The sequence below is a fragment of the Triturus cristatus genome, chromosome 1_2 (genome assembly GCF_964204655.1).
Source record: "Triturus cristatus chromosome 1_2, aTriCri1.1, whole genome shotgun sequence".
Lineage (NCBI taxonomy): Eukaryota > Metazoa > Chordata > Amphibia > Caudata > Salamandridae > Triturus > Triturus cristatus.
The window spans coordinates 445372298-445392882 of NC_140580.1; the positions used below are offsets into that span (position 1 = coordinate 445372298).

Sequence of the window (20585 nt, forward strand, 5' to 3'; positions counted from 1 at the left end):
GACTCATCCATCCATTCATTCATAGACCTTCAAAGACACTCATGCACCAACTCACAGATCCATTCAAGCACTCATTCACCCATTCACAAACCTGGACTCATGACACACTCACAGATCCACTCAGACTCTTGCAAGCTCTCACAGATCCATTCAATCACTCATCTACCCACTCACAGGCCCGCTCAGACACTCATGTTCCCATTCACAGACCCACTCAGAGACTCATGCATCCACTCACAGATCCACTGAGAGACTCACGCACCCACTGACTGACCCACTCACTCACCCACTCACAGACCCACTCACAGACTTACACAACCACTCACAGACCCACTCAGACACTCACGCACCCACTCAGACTCATCCATCCATTCATTCATAGACCTTCAAAGATACTAATGCACCCACTCACAGACCCAGAGACTCACAGACTCACTCAGCCACTCATGCACCCACTCACAGACCTACTCAGACACTCACGCATCCTGTCACAGACCGACTCAGACACTCATGCACCCAATCACAGGTTCACTCAGGCACTCCTGCACCCACTCACAGACCCACTCAGTCACTCACAGACCCACTCAGTCACTCACACACCCACTCACAGACCCATACAGCCACTCTCACAGCCACTCACCTACCTATACAGGCACTCACACACACCCTTTCAAAGGTTACAGGTTATAGTTAGGAAATAAAATGTAAAATAACATTGCAATTCACTGAAAAAAACAAAGGTTACTGGGACGTTTTAGTTAGGAAATAGAATTTAAAAGACCTTAGAAAATCACTGAAAAAAACAAAGGTTACAGTGACGTTATAGTTAGGCTCAGATTTCACTCATAAAACCACTGAAATTCCGCAGTTATAGTTACCTGAGCTAACTATAACTTACGTCCCCGTAATGCACTGCTTATGACCTCACATATTACATCACTCACGACATGGTCAGTGACATCACTGATGACATCTAAATTGACATCACTAATGACATCATCCACAGAACCGCTCCTACACCCACTTATACCCCATAAACCTCTCATATACCCAGTCACACAACCACACAAGCACTCACATACCCATACAACTACAGACACACACACTCATACAGCCACTCACACAACCACTCACTCACCCATACAGCAACTTACACAGCCACTCACAGACCCATACAGCCACTCACACACCCAAAAATACTCACAAACTCAAACACCCACTCACTTACCCATGCACCCAGTCAAACAGCCAGTCTCTTACCCATACATCCACTTAGACACCCAGTCACTCACCCATAGAGCCCATCACACAGCCACCAGTCACCTCAAAAGGAAGCTTCCCCTATTCAACAGTTGTCTAAATTCCCAAAACCATTTGGAGGGTTTGCCAAATACCTGGTTAAGTTTGGTTTATTCCATAGTAAAAGGCATTCCTGATTATTCACAATTTTAATGCATCAGATATAATGTGCCTAAACCTGACAAGTTCTCATTAACTTGAAATCTGATGTCCTTTAATTTGTTTTAAAACAATCTACAAAGATATCTGGTCAACCCAGCCTCATCGTCATTTAAATATATTGCATTAAATTGGTAATTTGCAGGAGGAGGCAGCAAGGAAGCATAATTCTAGGTCTGGGAGAGCTCACCTGCTCTTCTCTAATGGTAAACTAAGTTTTTCTTAGCCTCCCTGGGGCTCTTATAGCCCAATACAAATGAAGTTATCAGATAGTATTTTTAGATTAAGATAAATTACTTTAATTAGCAAGTGTGTGCCCGGAAAATAAATAAACATTGCAGCAAGTTAATCATTGTAATTATATTGACTCATCCTACTATGACATTTGAGAAATGAAGCCAACATTGTGTTTAATTTTGTTGCTTAATCAGTCATAATTTAAATGAAAAATGTAGTATGAAGACAAGGAAACCTGTATATGAGTGATCTCAATTCAATTCAATCCACTTTAATCGATTAATTAAAATCATAAAAGTACAAACAACATTTACATTCATATAGACATACATAATACGAAATACAATAAATAACACTATTAAATTCATCATAAAACCCATCCTAAAAATTATTTAATTGCTCACGAAGCTAAAGTGCATAAACAGGCATGGTCACAAGAAGAATAACAAACCATAAAATCATACCATGTCTAGTCAAACGACAAAGTTCTAATGGCTATAGTTCTACCCCTCACCCTAACTGCAGCCACTAGAAAAGACGCTATACAAAAAGTTTCCCAATTATTGGTCAACATTTGTAAATGGAGTAGGGCAGGTTTGGCCTGAAGAAAGCCCTTCTGTCTAAGTAAGGGAACCAAGAACTTCTTCCGAATCGTAGAATAGTGTTTACAAAATAATACAAAATGTAAAGTATCTTGAATAGAGTAATTATCACAGGAGCATAATCCAGCATCCTCAGGTTTAGACCAAATCGAGTAGTCCCCCAAAGTAAAATGTATTAAATTGAATCGGAATCTAGTCAGGAGCCAACGATGAAATGGTTTGGTGACTATAAGCAAATAGGGTTCTATTGACAAGGTAGTTTTTATTAGGGAATGAACCCTTACTGATGGTTTTTGTATTTCCTTGCCTTCCCTTTCCATCATCATTAATTTTATAAAATTACTTTTCACCCATTTCAGGTCATCCTTCCTAATGTTTTCCGGGTGATCATATAGCTCCTGACGTCCCAATTTGGCGAACATAGATTTGACATAAACCAACCACTTGATGTTACTAACTCTATCCAATTTAACACAATCCCCAAGTATCTCTTGGTTGAGAGTTAAATCTGAATTAAGCCACACTCTGAGCCAGCAAAGTAACGGCGCCAAGCTCAGAGTGTCAGATAAAAATCCCAATCCTAGTTCCTGGTGCAGAGAAAAATTAGGGGTAGATTGTGGTAATGAAAGCAGTTTCCGCAAGAAACTATTTTCCGCAACCTGTAGATCTAATTGGGGTTTATAGCCCCAAATAGCGGAACCATATCCTGCTATGGCCAGACACTTAGAGGTATATATTTTTATAATAGCCTCCTGTATATGAGTGATCTAAATGGGGCAATAAGTTATAATACCTTTGAATTCACAGGGCAGATCTGTAACATTATAGTCTACCCACAGAACTTCTGTAGTTGTAGGGTTTATTTTTATAAACTGAAATCTGAGAAAACCTGTCAATAGTGCTGAATACCAGGCTGATGGTGCTTTTTATGGGGTTAAGAATAGGTGCTACATTGTCTGTGTTTAGTCAGATTTTTTAAGTGATTTTCACTTCAGCAGCAGGTTTAATTGATTGTTTATTGCAAATGTGTCCAGACAGGGGTTTAATAAACAAGGCACATAGAAGCAGCAATAATGGGCAGCCTTGCCCAGTCCCTCTATTGATCTGGATTTCCCCCGCCACTAATCCATGCATTATTAACTAATCCTTAGAGCCTTGATTTAAAAAAAACAAAAAACAGATTAAGCTGTTGAACAGATTAGGAAAAAAATACCAGGTTCAGCACATCGAATGATTCTTTGGCACTTGGAAAGCAGACAGCTAAGGGAGAATTAACATTGCTAGCATAATATATGGCCTACCAGAGATAGCATTAGGAGCTAAGAATCTAACCAGAATGAATCCTTCGTGACTGTATCTATGATTATTTCAGCAGTCTCCACCAATTATTATTATTTTCATTAAGATTTTATAATGCACATTTAATAATATTATCAGCTGATAACAATTGCATCTTAATGCTATCTTATCAAGTTACAGAAAGGTAACTAAGTTGCCCATTTTAAAAGAGAGAGGAATTTCCCCTTCCTGAAGAACTTTATTAAACAGTATATAACGAGGGAGATTAATCTCCTATATTAGGGATTTATAAATTCAACTGACAGGCCATCTAGCCCAGGTGCTTTCCCAATAGAAATGGATTTAACTGCTTCCTGGATTTCTTCATGCTTAATAGGTTTGAAGGATCTTTTTCTTTTGTTAGGGCAAACTTTAAGACTGCTAAATAAAGCGGTCTTTGGTATTAGGGATTAAAGTATCCCAATATAGGCAGGTTCATACAGAAATGCCCAAAATATTAGTCACTTTGTCCTGGTCTTCTTTCAAATTGGCAGTTTCTTCATCACATATTGAAAAATTATGTTTTTTGCTTTCTATGGTCCTAATTTCCAAGCTAAGAATTTCCCAACCTTATTATCTTACACAACTGAGTGTTGATATACTTTCTTTTTCTTTCTAGGTGCAGTAGTTCTTAATTCTTAAACTGGTACCCTCCACTAATTTAATATTATCTTGGGTAGGATCTGAGATTACTGAAGTGGTAGTTCATATTAATTGTGTTTCATTGTTGAGATGCACCGGTGCATCTAATGTCTTCTCAGGCTTCTTTTAGAAACCCTTAAGCCTCTCAAGAAGGCTTTGAAACAATCCCATACACTGCTAATCATTGCGGTTTTTAGATTAGACTCTAAGATTATTTTGGGTGGGATAGGCAGTACTTTACAAATTCCAGGAGAAAAGATAGGTTGGCTCTCCAATTGTGTCTTTTTATTCTGTTCCCCTGCGTTTATAGCGGACATATTAAACTCAAAGAGGCATTACCTGAAAACACAGAGGTGTACATTTGTGTGCTTGTTATTTCTAAATCAGCTGGGCAAAGGAAATAGTCCAATTGAGCAGTGTTTTAATTAATCAAAACAACGAAAGAGTGAGCCTTTCCAACGGAAGAGCAGGCATGAAGAATCCAACTTGGTTCTTTTAGAAAGCCCTCACTCACCAACCTAGTTGGTGACATGTTTCATTATTGGGCCCCACCAGGAGAGGCCGAATGCCACCCTGGTGAGCTTCAACGCCAGAATTACTGCGGAGCTGGATTGTGTTAATTATGACAAGTGAAGGTGAGTGTGCAATAGTTAAAAATGCCTAGATTGTGTCCAAGAATAATTGTATTGATTGGCCAATCAGACATAAATAAAAACAAGGTGTGGGATGTAAAAACTGGATAGATTGTTCAGCTATATCCCATTGTGCGTGGTCGACATGTTTCTGCCTGTAAGTAATAATTAACCAGGCATTCTTCAGGACCAAAAAAGTGAACCTCGGCGGTATGGGCGCGCTAAGGCCCACCCTAACCTGAGGTTGTAAGTGTAAAAAGATTGTTTTTATAAAACACCTGATAAGCAGGTGTTCCCTGTGTTGAGAGGAACCGAGTTTAAGTTGTAATGAAAAAGTAGACAATGACAAACATATAAAGAAGAAAACAAACAAAAGTTATTTGGTTATAATACTCATGCGTTTGTCATTTGGAAATTCCCATGCACTGGTGCTCTTCAAAGTGCACTATAACCATAACTCTAAAAGAAGGGAGTACTATTGAGAATAGTAATGTGCACTTGTTTTCACTTTTCTCCATAAGGTCAGCTATATTGTGAGAGTACCTAATTTCAAGTGCTATATCACCTGTACGCCCATTGCGGCGATGGCAGTACCAGTAACTCTGTGGAAGAATTATTTCTATATCTATGGAACACGCCGGTGTTATTGGCCAAGAATGAATCACAAAACTCAAAAGATGTCTTACATGAGGTGTAATAATTTATCACACTATGGGTCTCGGGAGGGGGCTGGTGGCAAAATGGCACATCCTGTAGGTAAAAGGAAAGGGAAAGAAAGATCACTTCTGTTGCCAGATCACAGACGGATTACTTATCTCGTGTTGTCTTAAGATTTAACTCATGCCGTCAAAGCCAGGCACCCGCTTGATACCTGCTGAGTCCCTCGTAAACCGGACCCCGTCGATGAGCGATCCAGGTTACCATGCGTGATTTTAAAGCAATGGAGAAGGACACGATCTGAACCAGGGTGTGGGCATGTCAATAAGCATCATCTCGTATGCGCGAGACGCTGCGTGTAGTTCGAGCATTCATAGAGCCAAATACTAATGTTCAAGTACACTCAGCCAATCTCGTGGTTTGAAAGAAATCCAAAACACGGACGGTCAGTAAGGTAGACTAGACCGCTGAACTTGAATTTATTTCGTGAAACTTTATTGGCAATGGACAGTATACCACATGTACCTGAATGTACATAATTAAAAAACTAAGAGTGCCAGATGTCACTGTGAAAAAAGGGCGGGCGTTTTTTAGAATTCAGAAAACGGCCATCTCACCCGTAGGTAATGTCCATACGGCAGATTCTCCTGCAAGGGCCTAGGATGGAAGCTCGAAAATCCGAGTAGGTTGTTTTTTGCCGTAGGTTTGTAATCGGTCTTGGTGGTGAAGTTCCCATTTGATTTAGAGATTACCACATCTAGAAATACGACCTCCTGTTTGTTGCAGGTGTGAGTGAATTTCAAATTCAGGTCGAGGGTATTAATCCATATTAGGAAATCATTGAGCGAATCCTCCGCTCCTTTCCATACCATGTTCTTCTATATTTATGGAAACTCCTGACCGATAGACAGGATCGCCTAAGGTTGTCTTTCAACTTTCACAACCTCCTGATTAAACCACCATGTGGGTTTATTAACACGTGAGGTATTATATAAGGCCCATTTTCAATGTGGTACACTAGTGACCAACAGATAGGTCTCTTTGCAATGACAGCTCTCATTTTCCCCTCTCCCCTTTTTTATGTGATGGCCATTTTCTGAATTCTAAAAAACGCCCGCCCTTTTTTCACAGTGACATCTGGCCCTCTTAGTTTTTTAATTATGTACATTCGGATACATGTGGTATACTGTCCATTGCCAATAAAGTTTCACGAAATAAATTCAAGTTCAGCGGTCTAGTCTACCTTACCCACCGTCCGTGTTTTGGATTTCTTTCAAACTAAGAGATTGGCTGAGTGTACTTAAACATTAGTATTTGGCTCTATGAATGGTCGAACTACACGCAACGTCTCTCGCTCATACGCGATGACGCGTATTGACACACCCACACCCCGGTTCAGATCGTGTCCTTCTCCATTGCTTTAAAATCACGCATGGTAACCTGGATCGCTCATCGACGGGGTCCGGTTTACGAGGGACTCAGCAGGTATCAAGCGGGTGCCTGGCTTTGAAGGCGTGAGTCAAATCTTAAGACAACATGAGATGAGTAATCCGTCTGTGATCTGGCAACAGAATTGATCTTTCTTTCCCTTTCCTTTTACCTACAGGGTGTGCCATTTTGCCACCACCCCCCTCCTGAGACCCATGGTGTGATAAATTATTACACCTCATGTAAGACATCTTTTGAGTTATGTGATTCATACTTGCCCAATAACACCGGCGTGTTCCATAGATATAGAAATAATTCTTCCACAGAATTACAAGTACTGCCATCGCCGCAATGGGCGTACAGGTGATATAGCGCTTGAAATAAGGTACTCTCACAATATAGCTGACCTTATGGAGAAAAATGAAACAAGTGCACATTACTATTCACGATAGTACACCCTTCTTTTAGAGTTATGGTTATAGTGCACTTTGAAGAGCACCAGTGCATGTGAATTTCCAAATGAAAAAAAGCACGAGTATTATAACCAAATAACCTTTGTTTGTTTTCTTCTTTATATGTTTGTCATTGTCTACTTTTTCATTACAGCTTAAACTCGGTTCCTCTCAACATGGGGGAACACCTGCTTATCAGGTGTTATATAAAAACAATCTTTTCACACTTACAACCTCAGGTTAGGGTGGGCCTTAGCGTGCCCATACCGCCGAGGTTCACTTTTTTGGTCCTGAAGAATGCCTGGTTAATTATTCCTTACAGGCAGAAATATGTCGACCATGAAAAATGGGATATAGCTGAACAATCTATCCAGTTTTTACATCCCACACTTTGTTTTTATTTATGTCTGATTGGCCAATCAATAAAATTATTCTTGGACACAATCTAGGCATTTTTAACTATCACACACTCAGCTTCACTTGTCACAATTAACACAATCCAGCTCCGCAGTAATTCTGGCGTTGAAGCACATCAGGGTGGCATTCGGCCTCTCCTGGTGGGGCCCAATGATGAAGCATGTCACCAACTAGGTTGGTGAGTGAGGGCTTTCTAAAAGAACCAAGTTGGATTCTTCATGCCTGCTCTTCCCTTGGAAAGGCTCACTCTTTCTTTGTTTTGATTATATAAGCTGGGGGACCAAGAGTGCTCCTTAAAACTTTCCCTCCCTCTCCTGTTGTTCTTCAGTGTTTTAATTATTCAGACAACAGTAAGTATACTCCTGCCATTTTGGGAAAATATTCCACCAAAAATCTTTTAGCGCAAACTTTCTTGAAGCAACACTTTGACTGCCTGCATATGAGGGTTTCTCAAACTATTTGTGGATTTGCTTATTATGTCTACAGGCCTTAAGATGACATTGAACTCTGCCACAACTATGATTGGAGTGGATCTCCCGCAACTATAAAACGTGGCCAAAACACTAATTCTTCTAAAGTGTGCAAATCGACTTTGATATGGCCAAAGTAGCTACACTCTGAAATAAGTTTCTGACCTATATTTGTTAAGATAACCCATCGGCCGGATTCATCTTTAAGTTCTTTAGCCCCTATTATCCCCGTTTTTTTCCTGAGCACTAGAGCTACTTCCCTGACATTGCATTTCATAGTACAGCCTTTTGAACCCAATGATGTTAGTTCAGAACATTCTTTTCTTTATCTATGAAGTATGTCTCTTGCAGCAGTTCTGTCTAGCTGTATCCTAAATAGTTCATTATTATACTTCTTTTAACCCAGGTCAATAAACCATTCTTTTTAACGGTTATAACTTTCGGTATCTATGTTTAGTTTTGTTAAATAGTTGCTATTCCACTGTATTATTTAAATAAAATTCACTTCCTTTGTCCCCCAGTATATTCCCCCCTGCACCTTCCCACTCAACACCTAATTACCCCGTGCGACAAGCTCCATCTGCTGGTAAGATGCTGCTAGAGTCTCTCTCTTTTGTGCTTGCTTGGTCGAATATGGTGATAAACTTTGGAGTATTGACAAAATTTAAAATAAGCAAGAAGGGTTGAAAAGATTGCACCACTGCGGAGCCCTAAAAGCTGCATTAATGTTTTTTTAAAACATGATAGTGGTTTTGCTACATGTAAAATGTATCCAAATTCATGATGTACTGGTATTCCCTTTCAAGCAATACCACAAGAACACAATATACCCACCAAACAACCATACTTTCATCAGAGACTTTAGCATCAGCTCTTGACCACAGTAATAGAGTTTTTGTTTAGCGATTTTTGAAATCTGTGATACAGGACATGTTCTTCTGAGATCTGGCAATGTACCATCAGTTATGTAAAAGGTAAACAGAAAAATAATCCCATAATTCAGTTAATTGGGACCACCATTGCTGCAAATCAAAGATATACGTGGAGAAGTACCTTCCAGGGAACCTTCATATATGGCACTTAACATGCCCTAGGAAATGTGGCTTAGTTGAATGGAATGATTGAAACTGCTGTTTTAGGTCATTCCCATGCACACTTCAGGCATGAATAAAAAACTCTGCTGATATCACACCAATGGTAAAAAGGTCTGCGATCACTGCTTTCATTCTGGTGCCTCAATATGCCACGGCAATTGAAATAACAACTTGGGACCACACTGTCAGATGACAGCTGTGTCTGTGACAATAAATAAAACACGTATGCGACTCACCTTTTTACATTCATCTGCTCCTTTAATTTGCTAAACATTTCTAAAGCTAGTGGAAAAGAAAAACATATGTCAGAAACAACACAACATTGGAATCGCCTTCAGTCAACAAATGAAAATTAGAATATTCCAAAGGTTTACTTTTGCCAGGTATAAAGTGTATTCTTAAATAAAAGAAAAAATATTGCACATCCCTATAATCCACTTACCAAATATTCAGAAAAGGGACTACTAGTCTGTGTGCGATGACAGATATTTACTTTGTAGCACTGGTTAATGACTATTACTTGTTTTAAATACATGAGACACATGTAGGCATTTATACCACATTGGTTATGAACCAGGTCATTTATTTAAATAATAATATGGTGCATTAGACAGGTCTAAAGTAACAAACATGTACATTACACAATGGTGACAGCAAGACTGAAATTGAATACTTTTTGCGAAATTGGGTGTTTTAAATCATAATAGAAAACCCAGTTAAAAGTATATGGAATTGAGCAACAACTAATCCGGGGATTAAGCTTTTCCTTTAAGGACAGTTGGGGCAATGTATAGCAAATAGTGCATTAATAAGCACATTTCAGCAATCGCATCAATGGCTTATGGATAGGTTTAAAGGCAGCTCAAGCACAAGAGACAGAGACAATGCACACATAGATCTAGCCATCTTGTCGAGATGAAGGCTTGTCTTCCTCTTAGTAGGGCAGTGCTGCAGAGGCTGAATCGGTTTCCTACAAGTGAGGTCCTGCAGGAACAGGGTATAGTCTGCAGCGGGACAGACAGACGGGGTAAAACCATGTAATAGAAAGTGAATGGCAGAACTCAGGGTAGAACTCTGCCCTGACCTGGGGGGCTCTATGGCACCATTTCTGATCAGAGGAGCCATGTACGACGAGATCACAGGTTAGGGCCAAACACCATGCTCTGCACTGGGACACTCTGGGCACGATTCACAAAGGTACTTATGTGTGATAAAGTTACGAGTAATGCTCCGCACTCGGGGCGGTCTCTCCGCACAGCAGTTCTCAGTGCGGAGAGTCCGCCCGAGAGCGGAGACTCAGCAGTCGTAACTTTACTACACGTAAGTACCTTTGTGAATTGGCCAGTGATTTCCCCCTAGTTGTATTTTGCAATTCTTGATATGTGTGTTAACTACTGACAACCACATAGATTAGTATGCAATTTCTACAACCCGAAAGTCGCCACGCAACTACGCGTCATCATTACAGATAACAATCTCACTGACATTTGGCATTCTCGACACACAAGCAGCGCAGAGGGCACATGCATAACAGCTACATACAATACGCGGTCAGGAATGGACTGCTGGCTGACCACTAGAGATAAGGACACGTGGAACACTAATGTTGTACACCTCCTGCGGATATTGTCCGATCATGCCCCGGTCCTGTTGGAAATGACCCCCCCAGAGAGTGTATCAAGCGCTTTCTCCGGGAGCCTACCAGCAGGTGCCCTCTGGGATCAGGTGTCCTGGAGCAAAGTGCGGGCGGCCATACTTGAATACTTCAAACACAAAGTGTATCAGTCTCCTCTCTATCCACCCTGTGGAAGGCTTTCAAGGTGGTGAGCAGCAGGGTCTGCATTGCCAAGCGGGCTGGAGTTCCAGGCACTGCAGGGAGAGCTGACACGGCTAGAACCTTGGAACTCCAATACTTTGATACATGCAGTAAATCTATTTAGGCATCTATCCGCAGCAAACTCTCTGAATATGAATAAGCGGCCCATAGGGAAACATACTACCTGGGGAAAGAGACCCGTGCCGGCAATTTGGAGAGGGGGATAGAGTGGGTAAGACCATGGCAAACCTGCTGCGCAAACTTTGGGGAAGCGATTACCTAGTTGAGCTGATAGATGGCCAAAGAATGTTCATGTGGGGGTGGATTCTATACAACACGCGATGATCTCCTTCTTCTCTGTCTTATATATGTCCTTGGTGTGACTTCCCCCCCTGACCTTATTCAGTATCTGGACTTCGTGCAGCTACTCTGGCTGGAGGAGGGCCACTTGAGCTTCCTTGAGGAGCCCTTCACGGTAGATGAGATTCTCCAGGCTATTAGTGCCCTGCCCAGAGAAAAGACCCCATGACTGACCCCACAGCAGCTTTTTTATAAGGAATAAGTCCAAATGCTGGCCCTGCATCTCCTAGTGATATACGAGGAATCCCTATCGAGTGGAGTATTGCCCCGTTCCCTCTGGAAAGCAGTGATTGTCCCCATCCTAAAAGCTAATGAAGACCCCTGGCGCTGTGAATCATATAGGGCCCCTCTCCATGATAAACACGGACAATTAAATTTTAGCAAAATTGATAGCCTCACGGCTCAGCCTGCTTCTGCCGAGCATAGTGTGGCCTGATCCCCCAGGGTTCATACCCAGCTGGACAACGGCTCACAATGTGCGTACTTTTTGTGCTCTCCTCCCCACGATTCACCCCAGCCTCAGTGCAGTCGCAGTCTTCTTAGATGCAATTAAGGCATTCGATTCACTTGAATGTCTCTATCTATTGCAGCTACTGACGAAGCCTGGTTTGGGAGACAACTTCTATTTGGAAAGACAAAAAACACCGGGCACAGTGCTATTTACTATCGAAGGGCATATAAACTATAGATATACATGCACATAATACAATTATAGATATCATAACAACTGTGTCATTAGAATGAATATTTTATTTCGTATTGTTCTTTTTATGTTTTTAAGTAAAACATTTTTTTTTATTTTACATATAGACTTCACGAGTAAAAAAATAAATATACAGTCCCAACAATATAATTAGAATTAGAACCACATATACATCTGAATGATTAATACAATAGATTCAAGCCAGAAATGTATTTTTCTTCAGGAAATCAATGCAGTAAACATGATAATTCACTGTCTCTGCTAGCATAATTAATGATTCGATATGATTAATCATTTATAATCTAACAGTGATTTATTTACACAATTATTTACAACAAAATGGATGACATGTCTTAAAGACCAAATATGCAGAAACTGGTAACATATGTTGAAAACCAACGCGTTCCGGCTAGGCCTTCTTCAGGATTCCGTACCAGTGGTTACTGCGCTTGTTTCATCGATGTCACTATTGGATTTTAAGCAAATCACTTGAGAAAATGTGGTACGTCGCTCTTCAATGTAAATGACTATCCTCATATATCAAATCCTTTGGCTGCTGAAATAACTCGATATCCTTTTCTACCTGTCATGCGTGGCATGAATTGCTTTTCATTTTCTTATGATGTAAAATAAAGAGAGCCAATGACGCATTCTTAATCTTAACAGATCATGATGGTTAAACTGATGATACAATGATTTTTGTTCCTCCCATATGTCTTTTCATCTCCAGCTTTGAACCTCATTCTACCAACGGTTTTCCCGGGGGAGCATCGCTCAGTTTTCCTCCGATCCCTGACAAACCTCTCTCAAGAAGGTGTGTGCGTTCAGAGGAACTGGGGTTGCTCCAAGTGTTGTAGTGCCCCAAGGGGCCACCCCTGATGCATCTGTAGAGCTGATCATCTAGTTTTCCAGGCTGAGGACAACTTCACAAGACTGATATGCCTTCTCTACACCCAGCCTTCGGCCAGATTGCGGGGTCAATGGAATAATAACCCCTCCATTCAACATATCTCAGAGCACCCAGCAAGGATGCCCCCTATCGCTGATATTATTTGCTATTGCAAGAAACATTTGTAGGCTAAATTGCTGCAGCCCCACTTCCATCAAATGGTGGCGTTTACTCCACGCAGAGTCCTGGTTTCCATGTACGCGTATGATGTCATTTTGTATATTGGGGATTCTCACAACAATGTGGATCCGCTTACCAGGGAGCTCACCCAATTCGGCGATATAAACATAAATTGGGCTAAATCTATCCTATTACCCCTTACAACGGCGCCCCAGCAGTTTGATTCCGAATTTCTCCTGACATGGGCACTGGACCCGCTCTGCTACCTGGGGATCTGGCTTAGTCGGGACCTTGATGAGCTCTGGCGGGCTAACTATGGCAGACTGATGTCCTGGCTTGGGGATCATGTAGATCCCTCACTGGGATATTAGGTATTGCCAAGACAGTGGTCCTCCCTACACTTCTGTATTTTGTTCATTAATTTGCCTATCCCTGTGCCACTGTGCTTCCGAAGTCGGCTTAGGTCTCACCTCATAACACTGGCTTAGGCAGGTCAGCAACCTTGCTAGCATTGGAAATATTGACACTCCCCTTCGAACAGGGCAGAATTGGAGACCCAGATAGGGACCTATACTTCTTTAGCGCGCACACGCAATTTGCCCATTACTGGCTCAATCCTACACAGTTTTCAACCGCACATGGCAACATGATCATGCCGCCCCTTGCAGACAGCTCTATACCTTACCCTTAAGCAGCCACGAACTAAGATAGATATTGTGGCATGCACGGTGTGGGCATGGTGCAAATTAAAACAGAGGGCATTGCTGGATCATTTTCCCCATCGGTGTAGATTATTGTTCACACTTCTATACCAGCCACTGTGGATGTTGCATTTGTGACTGGCTATGCCAGCTACAGTTGACATCCTTTGGGGCGGTGCACCCCGAGGGAACTTTTGTCACTCTGAAACAGGTGCTCCAAGGACCGGGCGTCCTGCTTCTGGACACTTTTATTTATTACCAGCTGAGAGCAGCCCATGATACCTTTTCGGAGGCCCCCAGACATTTAGGGTACTGCAAGCAACTCTTACTAGACCGTCCCTACACGGACTAGTCACATGACTCTATGCGGGATAGCAGGAGACTGAGTTGGTCCGAACTCCCATAGCTCTCCAAACAAGGCCTGCTGACTTAGCAGTCCGCATTAGTGATGAACAGTTGAAGTACTGCTGCACTCAGTCCAGAGCCTTCTCGCTGAACTACAGGCTGCGTTTGGCCCACTACAAATACCTGCATAGAACATATCACTCGCCTGAGAGGAAGTCGAGGCTGGGCCTGGTGGCTGACGTAAGCAAAGTGTGATGCGCTGCTCTCAGTGCCGGCTACCTGCATCTGGCATGGACTAGCCCTGAGTTGTAGCACTTTTGAGAAATGGTTTTTGACAATATCACGAAGACCACGGGGCATCCCCCCCCCCCCCGAGAGCGCTCCCTGTTTAAGTGAAGGAGGTCCCTCCGACAATGCACAAGCTAACCACATTCTTGTTACTGCTGGCTAAGCATAGAGTGCTGATTCACTGGGGGAGGCGGCCAGGGCCCAGAGGGACAGGTGGCTTCGAAACACTGCATACTGTCAAGAGCAGCTGACGGGCCAGCCCCTGGCCCAAGGATATATGATCCACCTTTACGACATACCAGCATGCACAGGAGGATGCCAGTGAGGCCCCCACTGCTCCCTGGTCCCCTGACTTAATTGTATGTGATCTGTAGCTGCCCTCCTCAACTCAAAGTCCTGTCCCCCAGGTTAATTAACTGTGTGAATTCCCTAACTTCTGTTGCATAGAGAGATGTCGTAACAGCATCAGGAACCATCTCTATGGTTGAATTCTCACTGAGTGGCTTGTTTGCCAACCCCCCCCCCCCCCCACCCCCCAATTCTGACCACATGTTGTACAACATGTCTTGCCGCATACTATTGAAATCCTTGTATCTGCATGTAGTCATAACTGTTTGTATGCTGTTCTTTGTTCACTGCAATACCTTAATAAAAACAATTTATAAAAAAGAATTCTTGCAATGCACATGATTGCCTGCCCAGTTGTTAATAAGCAATTTATGATCATATTTCACACACTCAGTTTGTAGAACTTTGTGTGTACATTGGCAATGTTTAAAGTTGGAGTTAGTTTAAACTAGATTTCTCAATTTGTAAATGTCATTGTTTAAGACCTTTTTCTTCTGCAATGCCAATAAGCAATCTGTTAAGTGAGGCCTTCATAGTATCCCAAAGATGGGCTTGGGTAAATCTTACTGTTTGGCTTTCTTTCAAGACAAGCTGTAGATCCTGCTCAACCTTCTTAAGGTTGGACAGGCCCTTGAGGATTTCCCACGTCATTGATGATGTAATGTCTGATGTCATCAGTGACATCATCAATGATTTCATTTAAAAGGTCATGAGTGATGTAATATGTGAGGTCATAAGCAGTGCACGGCAGAGGCGCAAGGTATAGTTACCACAGTAAACTATAACTGATACATTTCAGTGGTTTGCAAATGTTAGTTTTTACCTCATATCAACCACAACTTCACTTTAACATTGGTATTTTTCAGTCAATTTCTGGAGGGTTTTTTTTATATAGGGGAAGATCTTATTACCATACACAACTATAACCTTCATTTTTTCTGTGATTTCTTTTTTTTTTAACCATATTTAGCCACCCCCCTGCAACACACAGCGTTTCATCATGCACGGGGGTGGGTTGGGGTGTTGGGGGTAGGTGTCTGCAGGGTCAGGCCTCCAGCCAGGCCGTGTCCAATAAACCTGAGATACATGCCCAACCCCCGGCTGTGTGGTTGGTCAAAGGACCTTGCCTCTGGCCATTGCCCAGAGCCCAACCCACCATGGACACACTGTGTGGACAACAATCCCATCGTGGATATCCAGCCCACATCTTTATTTTTATTTTTCAATTGTTGCATGTATTGCTGGTACTCGACAGTGAAGCTTCACCTGCACTGTACTGTGATACTGTGCAAGCTTTCTCAAGTAGGATACCTCAGTCAGTTGAACACTTGCTACTGAGATCGGTGTTTAATTTGCAGGTAAAAGATTTTAATTCAGGCACGATTAATTCAGCCTTTCATCCTTCTAGGTCTATAAACTGAATGCCACGAACTAAAGGCAATTAAAATAATCATTTTTATAACCTTAGGCAAGATGTGCTTAGAGTCGATTTGTAAAAAGTGGTCACAAAATGAGCATTGAATTATTGCAAATCAATTCAGATTTTGCAAACCAACATATGTATTAATAGGTTGGGTAAAAAAATAAGGAATCCTAGCGAGATGCAGACTGCAACTTGCAACTCATCAAAACTATTCACAAGGGTAAGCAGACCACCATGCCTGTGACTGCTTTCAAATAAATAAAAAATTTTTTTTTTTAAAACCAAAGCATCTCGATTTCTTCAAAGGAAATGGGACTACTTTTCATACAAAAAAAAGTTTGCTTCTTTGAAATGTTTCAGTGAGAGTTGGCTGTTGTCCCCGTGAACACTGACTGCTTCCCTACAAACGTTATCCCAATTCACAAGAGGTAGGTCCAAGGGGCCCTGTCCTTTTATACAAAAAGGTTACCATACCAACTTGGAAGTCAGTAACTTTTCAATGTTTTGCAACTGGAATTCCGGTCACAAATCGTTGCTGTAGCTGTGCTGGTTAAGGTCTTCATCTCCTCGAACAGGGACTTCCTGGTGGGGGAGACTTGAATACTGTCATGGATTCTTTGGTAGACAGATCAGCGCAGAGATCAGACAGATGGGGGCCAAGTCACAAGAGGGGCTAAACTGGTTGAGGGAGATGGGCATGACAGACGTCTGGCATGAGAAACACCCGTAGCCCAGAGATTATATGCTGTTCTCAAAGGCCCATCAGACCTATGCAAAGTTATACAACTTCCTTGGCATATCACAAATCATTGCCAACACTGAGTCACATAAATTAGAATCAATTTCCCTCTCATGCTATGCACCAGTATTCATTACTTTATGCATCCCCATGATGTACAGAGTTGGTAACAACTGGAGACTCAACGATAATATACTCAAAAGTGAACACCATAAAATGGAGATAGTGAACGTCATCCAACATTACACCCAGCATAATGATGGAGCTGACACTAACATGGCACTGTTATGAGACACACTCGAGGCAACTGTAAGGGGTGCATCTGGGTCAGGGTTAATAAGGGCAGAAAGGAGAAAATGGTGGAATTGGAAATACAGGTGAAGGAGTAAGAGGCAGGGCATACCATATCCCGCACTCAGAGTGTGGCGGCTTCTGACAGCAGCCAGACCACGGCTCAAAGCATTTTTCTGTCCTATGTACAAACAGACTAGAAGAACCTGGCTAATTACAATCTGCTGGATTCTGGCAGCTAATTGTTTAACGGAGATTTATCGAATTTTAAAAAGTGACACCACAGAATACCTAGCCTTTGGATTGTCTAGATATCTGCTACATGCATGGACATTAAAGAGTGGGATAATGAAAACCTTGAACACCAAATGATCCTTTTAAAAATCATGTTCATGTTTGTCAAGGGCACACCATGTAGGGAAGATGAATTAAGTTGTAAGGATATGTATCCTCCATGAGATTATAATTGTGGTATGTAATGATGGCGACATTATGTTAACAACAAAAAATGCTAAGCACACCAGTGTAGCTAACATATATTTGCTTATGAAATGGTTATTGCTCACTGAGAGTGCCGCCTAATGCGATGGTAGGATTTGACCTCTTAGAGGATTCAAATGGTAGTATCAATATTTTAACAAATGATGAATATATTTTTTTTTAACTAGTATGATGATAGGTTTAAATTGTTGATCTTATTGTATTTATTGCATTATTAGTATAATTCAATCGCAGATGTTTTAATGGCATCAGCACCAGACACTTTACTAAATACTAATGGTTGTTAATGAAAGTCATTACATGGTTCTTGGATGTACCACAAATTGAACAGTCATTGGGAGATGCAGATGTAAACTATGATCAAGAAACATGTGTTATATACTTTGTGTCCTATAGCATTATCTTATTCCGAGGACTTGACAAGAGGATCACTTTTTCTTTTTTAAACCTATTGTATATTGATGTGCTTTTATGATTTTTACGCTAAAATCGAATAAAGATACTTATCTATCTGTCTACAAAGGCTATTTATCAAAATTGTATAATTACTAATTGCTATATACGCTCATTCTGAAATACACTATGCTTGAATGGAATAAAGTCTCTCATATAAAGGAAAATGTTTTGCCATTCAGGAGTCGAAGATTGTCCGAGATGGCTTAGAATCTGTACCAGAGTAGGTACATATTTCGACCACCTAATTTGTAAACCAGAAGCTGCAGGAGAAAGGATGTTGTCAAGAGCTTTTGCAATGCTCTGAGACAAAGAAGCCTATATAAGCCAATCATTTGGTTATGGTTAGATGAAAATCATTTTTCTTAGGTGTGCTGCAACCACTGATATACATATAGAAATAGATTGGGGTGTTTTTCAGGCCAAGTGAAAGAACCTTCAACTGAAATTAGCCCTCAGCTAATAAATCCAGAGGAAATGAAGTATTGATTGAGCAATCAGATGTGACAATATGTAACCTGAAAACCTATGGCACACATCAATTAATTTAGTGGAGTCGGGATGCGTTTGATGGCAAGCTAACTTCGAAGAAGTAAATTAGGCCTGCTTTTCTGCTGGACTGATCCGCAGCTCTTTCCTCTGGGTCTGCTACAGTATTGTCTAACCAGCAGATTCAGCTGCTATTTAAGCTGGCATTGCTGCTGCTGCCAAAATGAGAATCCCCTCAAAAAGTCATCAAAACGCTGAAATTGGCGATAATCTCTCAAGGGAAGGTGGGAGCTGTAGACCTAGGGAGTTGTGTTATAGCTGTGTTTGTTTTCAACCGCTCCAGTGCCGAATCATTTTTATCACTGCACCCCATCAAATGGCAGATCCATCAGATTAGCCTGGACGTCAGAAAAAAAGTTAGACCTTTGGAGCTAAGCATGCCATTTTGGATGACCTTCTTAAAATTACCCCTCGTGTACTGTGGTACACGAGGCACCACCATTTGTGCCATATCCCAAAAGGCATGGGTGTTGCAAGCGAGGCAACATTTGGCATTGATGGACTTCAGAGCCATGCTCCCTGCTGACAAAGCCTTTCCCCCCAGGCACTTTGATTCTCTATCAGGAGGTACTGTGGGAAAGGTTCTGGCATAAAGAGCTTTGACTTCCATTCTTTTATGACCTTCAGTGCATACTGCAAAACCATTCGCAAATCGAGGAATCGTGGTCAGAACCAAGGCATCAGAAGCAGACTGAATGGGGGGGGGGCATAATGGACAACTGTCTCTCACAAATACTACAGGCTTCAAAGCCTCATTTCTTAGAGGAGACATGATACTGCACTGGTATTTTCTTTAATGTGAGGAAATTCCTGAGAGAGCATAGCTCCAGGTCCACTTGAAGATGCAGAAAACAGGAACTGACGTTATTGTGCCGGGACCGGTGCTATATGACTTCTGTGAGGTCACCTGACTCCACTTATGGTGTTGTTACAGAGCCAGTGCACCCCTACTGGCAATGCTGAGGTTTTTAAGTTTTCCAGATCCAGTCTGATGCCTGGAGAAGTTCTACAGATGAGTAATCTGCAGGTAGAAGTATCCATAAGAATTCCTATTTTTGTCCTAACTTTCGAAACTGAAAATACTGCAATATATTCCTTTGACTTTTTGTGGAATCAAGACCAGTCCCACAGGTTGTTTTTTTGAAGAAGGATGTTGATTTCTTCTCTTAGATAATTCTGGCGGAGGTGAGATGACTTTTGGGTGGAACAGAAGGATGACTTGAACATCAAGGCACATTAATCAGCTTCCATCTGTCTTGTGGTATTATTTTCACTTTGGAAGGGGATTTGTATTACTTCTGCCCTCTGGTGTACATAACAGAGAGGGGGAGAAGGAGTTGTTGGTCTTCTCTATTGAAATTTTTTTTTTGCTGTAGCTGGTGTGATTGTCATTGAGAGACTTGAACCCTTGAGGGGTGTTATTTTATTTCCGCAAATTTACAATGATGGTAGTGAAATCCCTTTTTTCATGCTCTCCTCTTTTGGTGTCTTCACCTCATACCCTGTGCAGTGTTTTTCACCACGAACACAACTTTCATAAAGAATTGTACTAGAAAATTTTAAGAACAAGTT

The 20585-nt window shown here is 41.5% G+C and overlaps 1 protein-coding gene and 1 long non-coding RNA gene across 6 annotated transcripts in view; one reads left to right on the top strand and one right to left on the bottom strand.

The window, feature by feature from the left end:
* Window positions 1-20585, bottom strand: part of EXOC6 (exocyst complex component 6) — a 1441232-nt gene that overhangs the window by 957165 nt on the left and 463482 nt on the right. For all 5 annotated transcript variants that reach the window (XM_085606137.1, XM_085606139.1, XM_085606140.1 and 2 more), the window contains exon 5: window positions 9664-9709. In XM_085606137.1, the coding sequence (XP_085462263.1) occupies window positions 9664-9709 (46 nt within the window). The remainder of the gene's footprint in view (window positions 1-9663; window positions 9710-20585) is intronic.
* LOC146867469 (uncharacterized) overlaps window positions 1-20585 on the top strand; it is a 415701-nt gene that overhangs the window by 289336 nt on the left and 105780 nt on the right. The gene's annotated exons all lie outside the window — the stretch shown is intronic.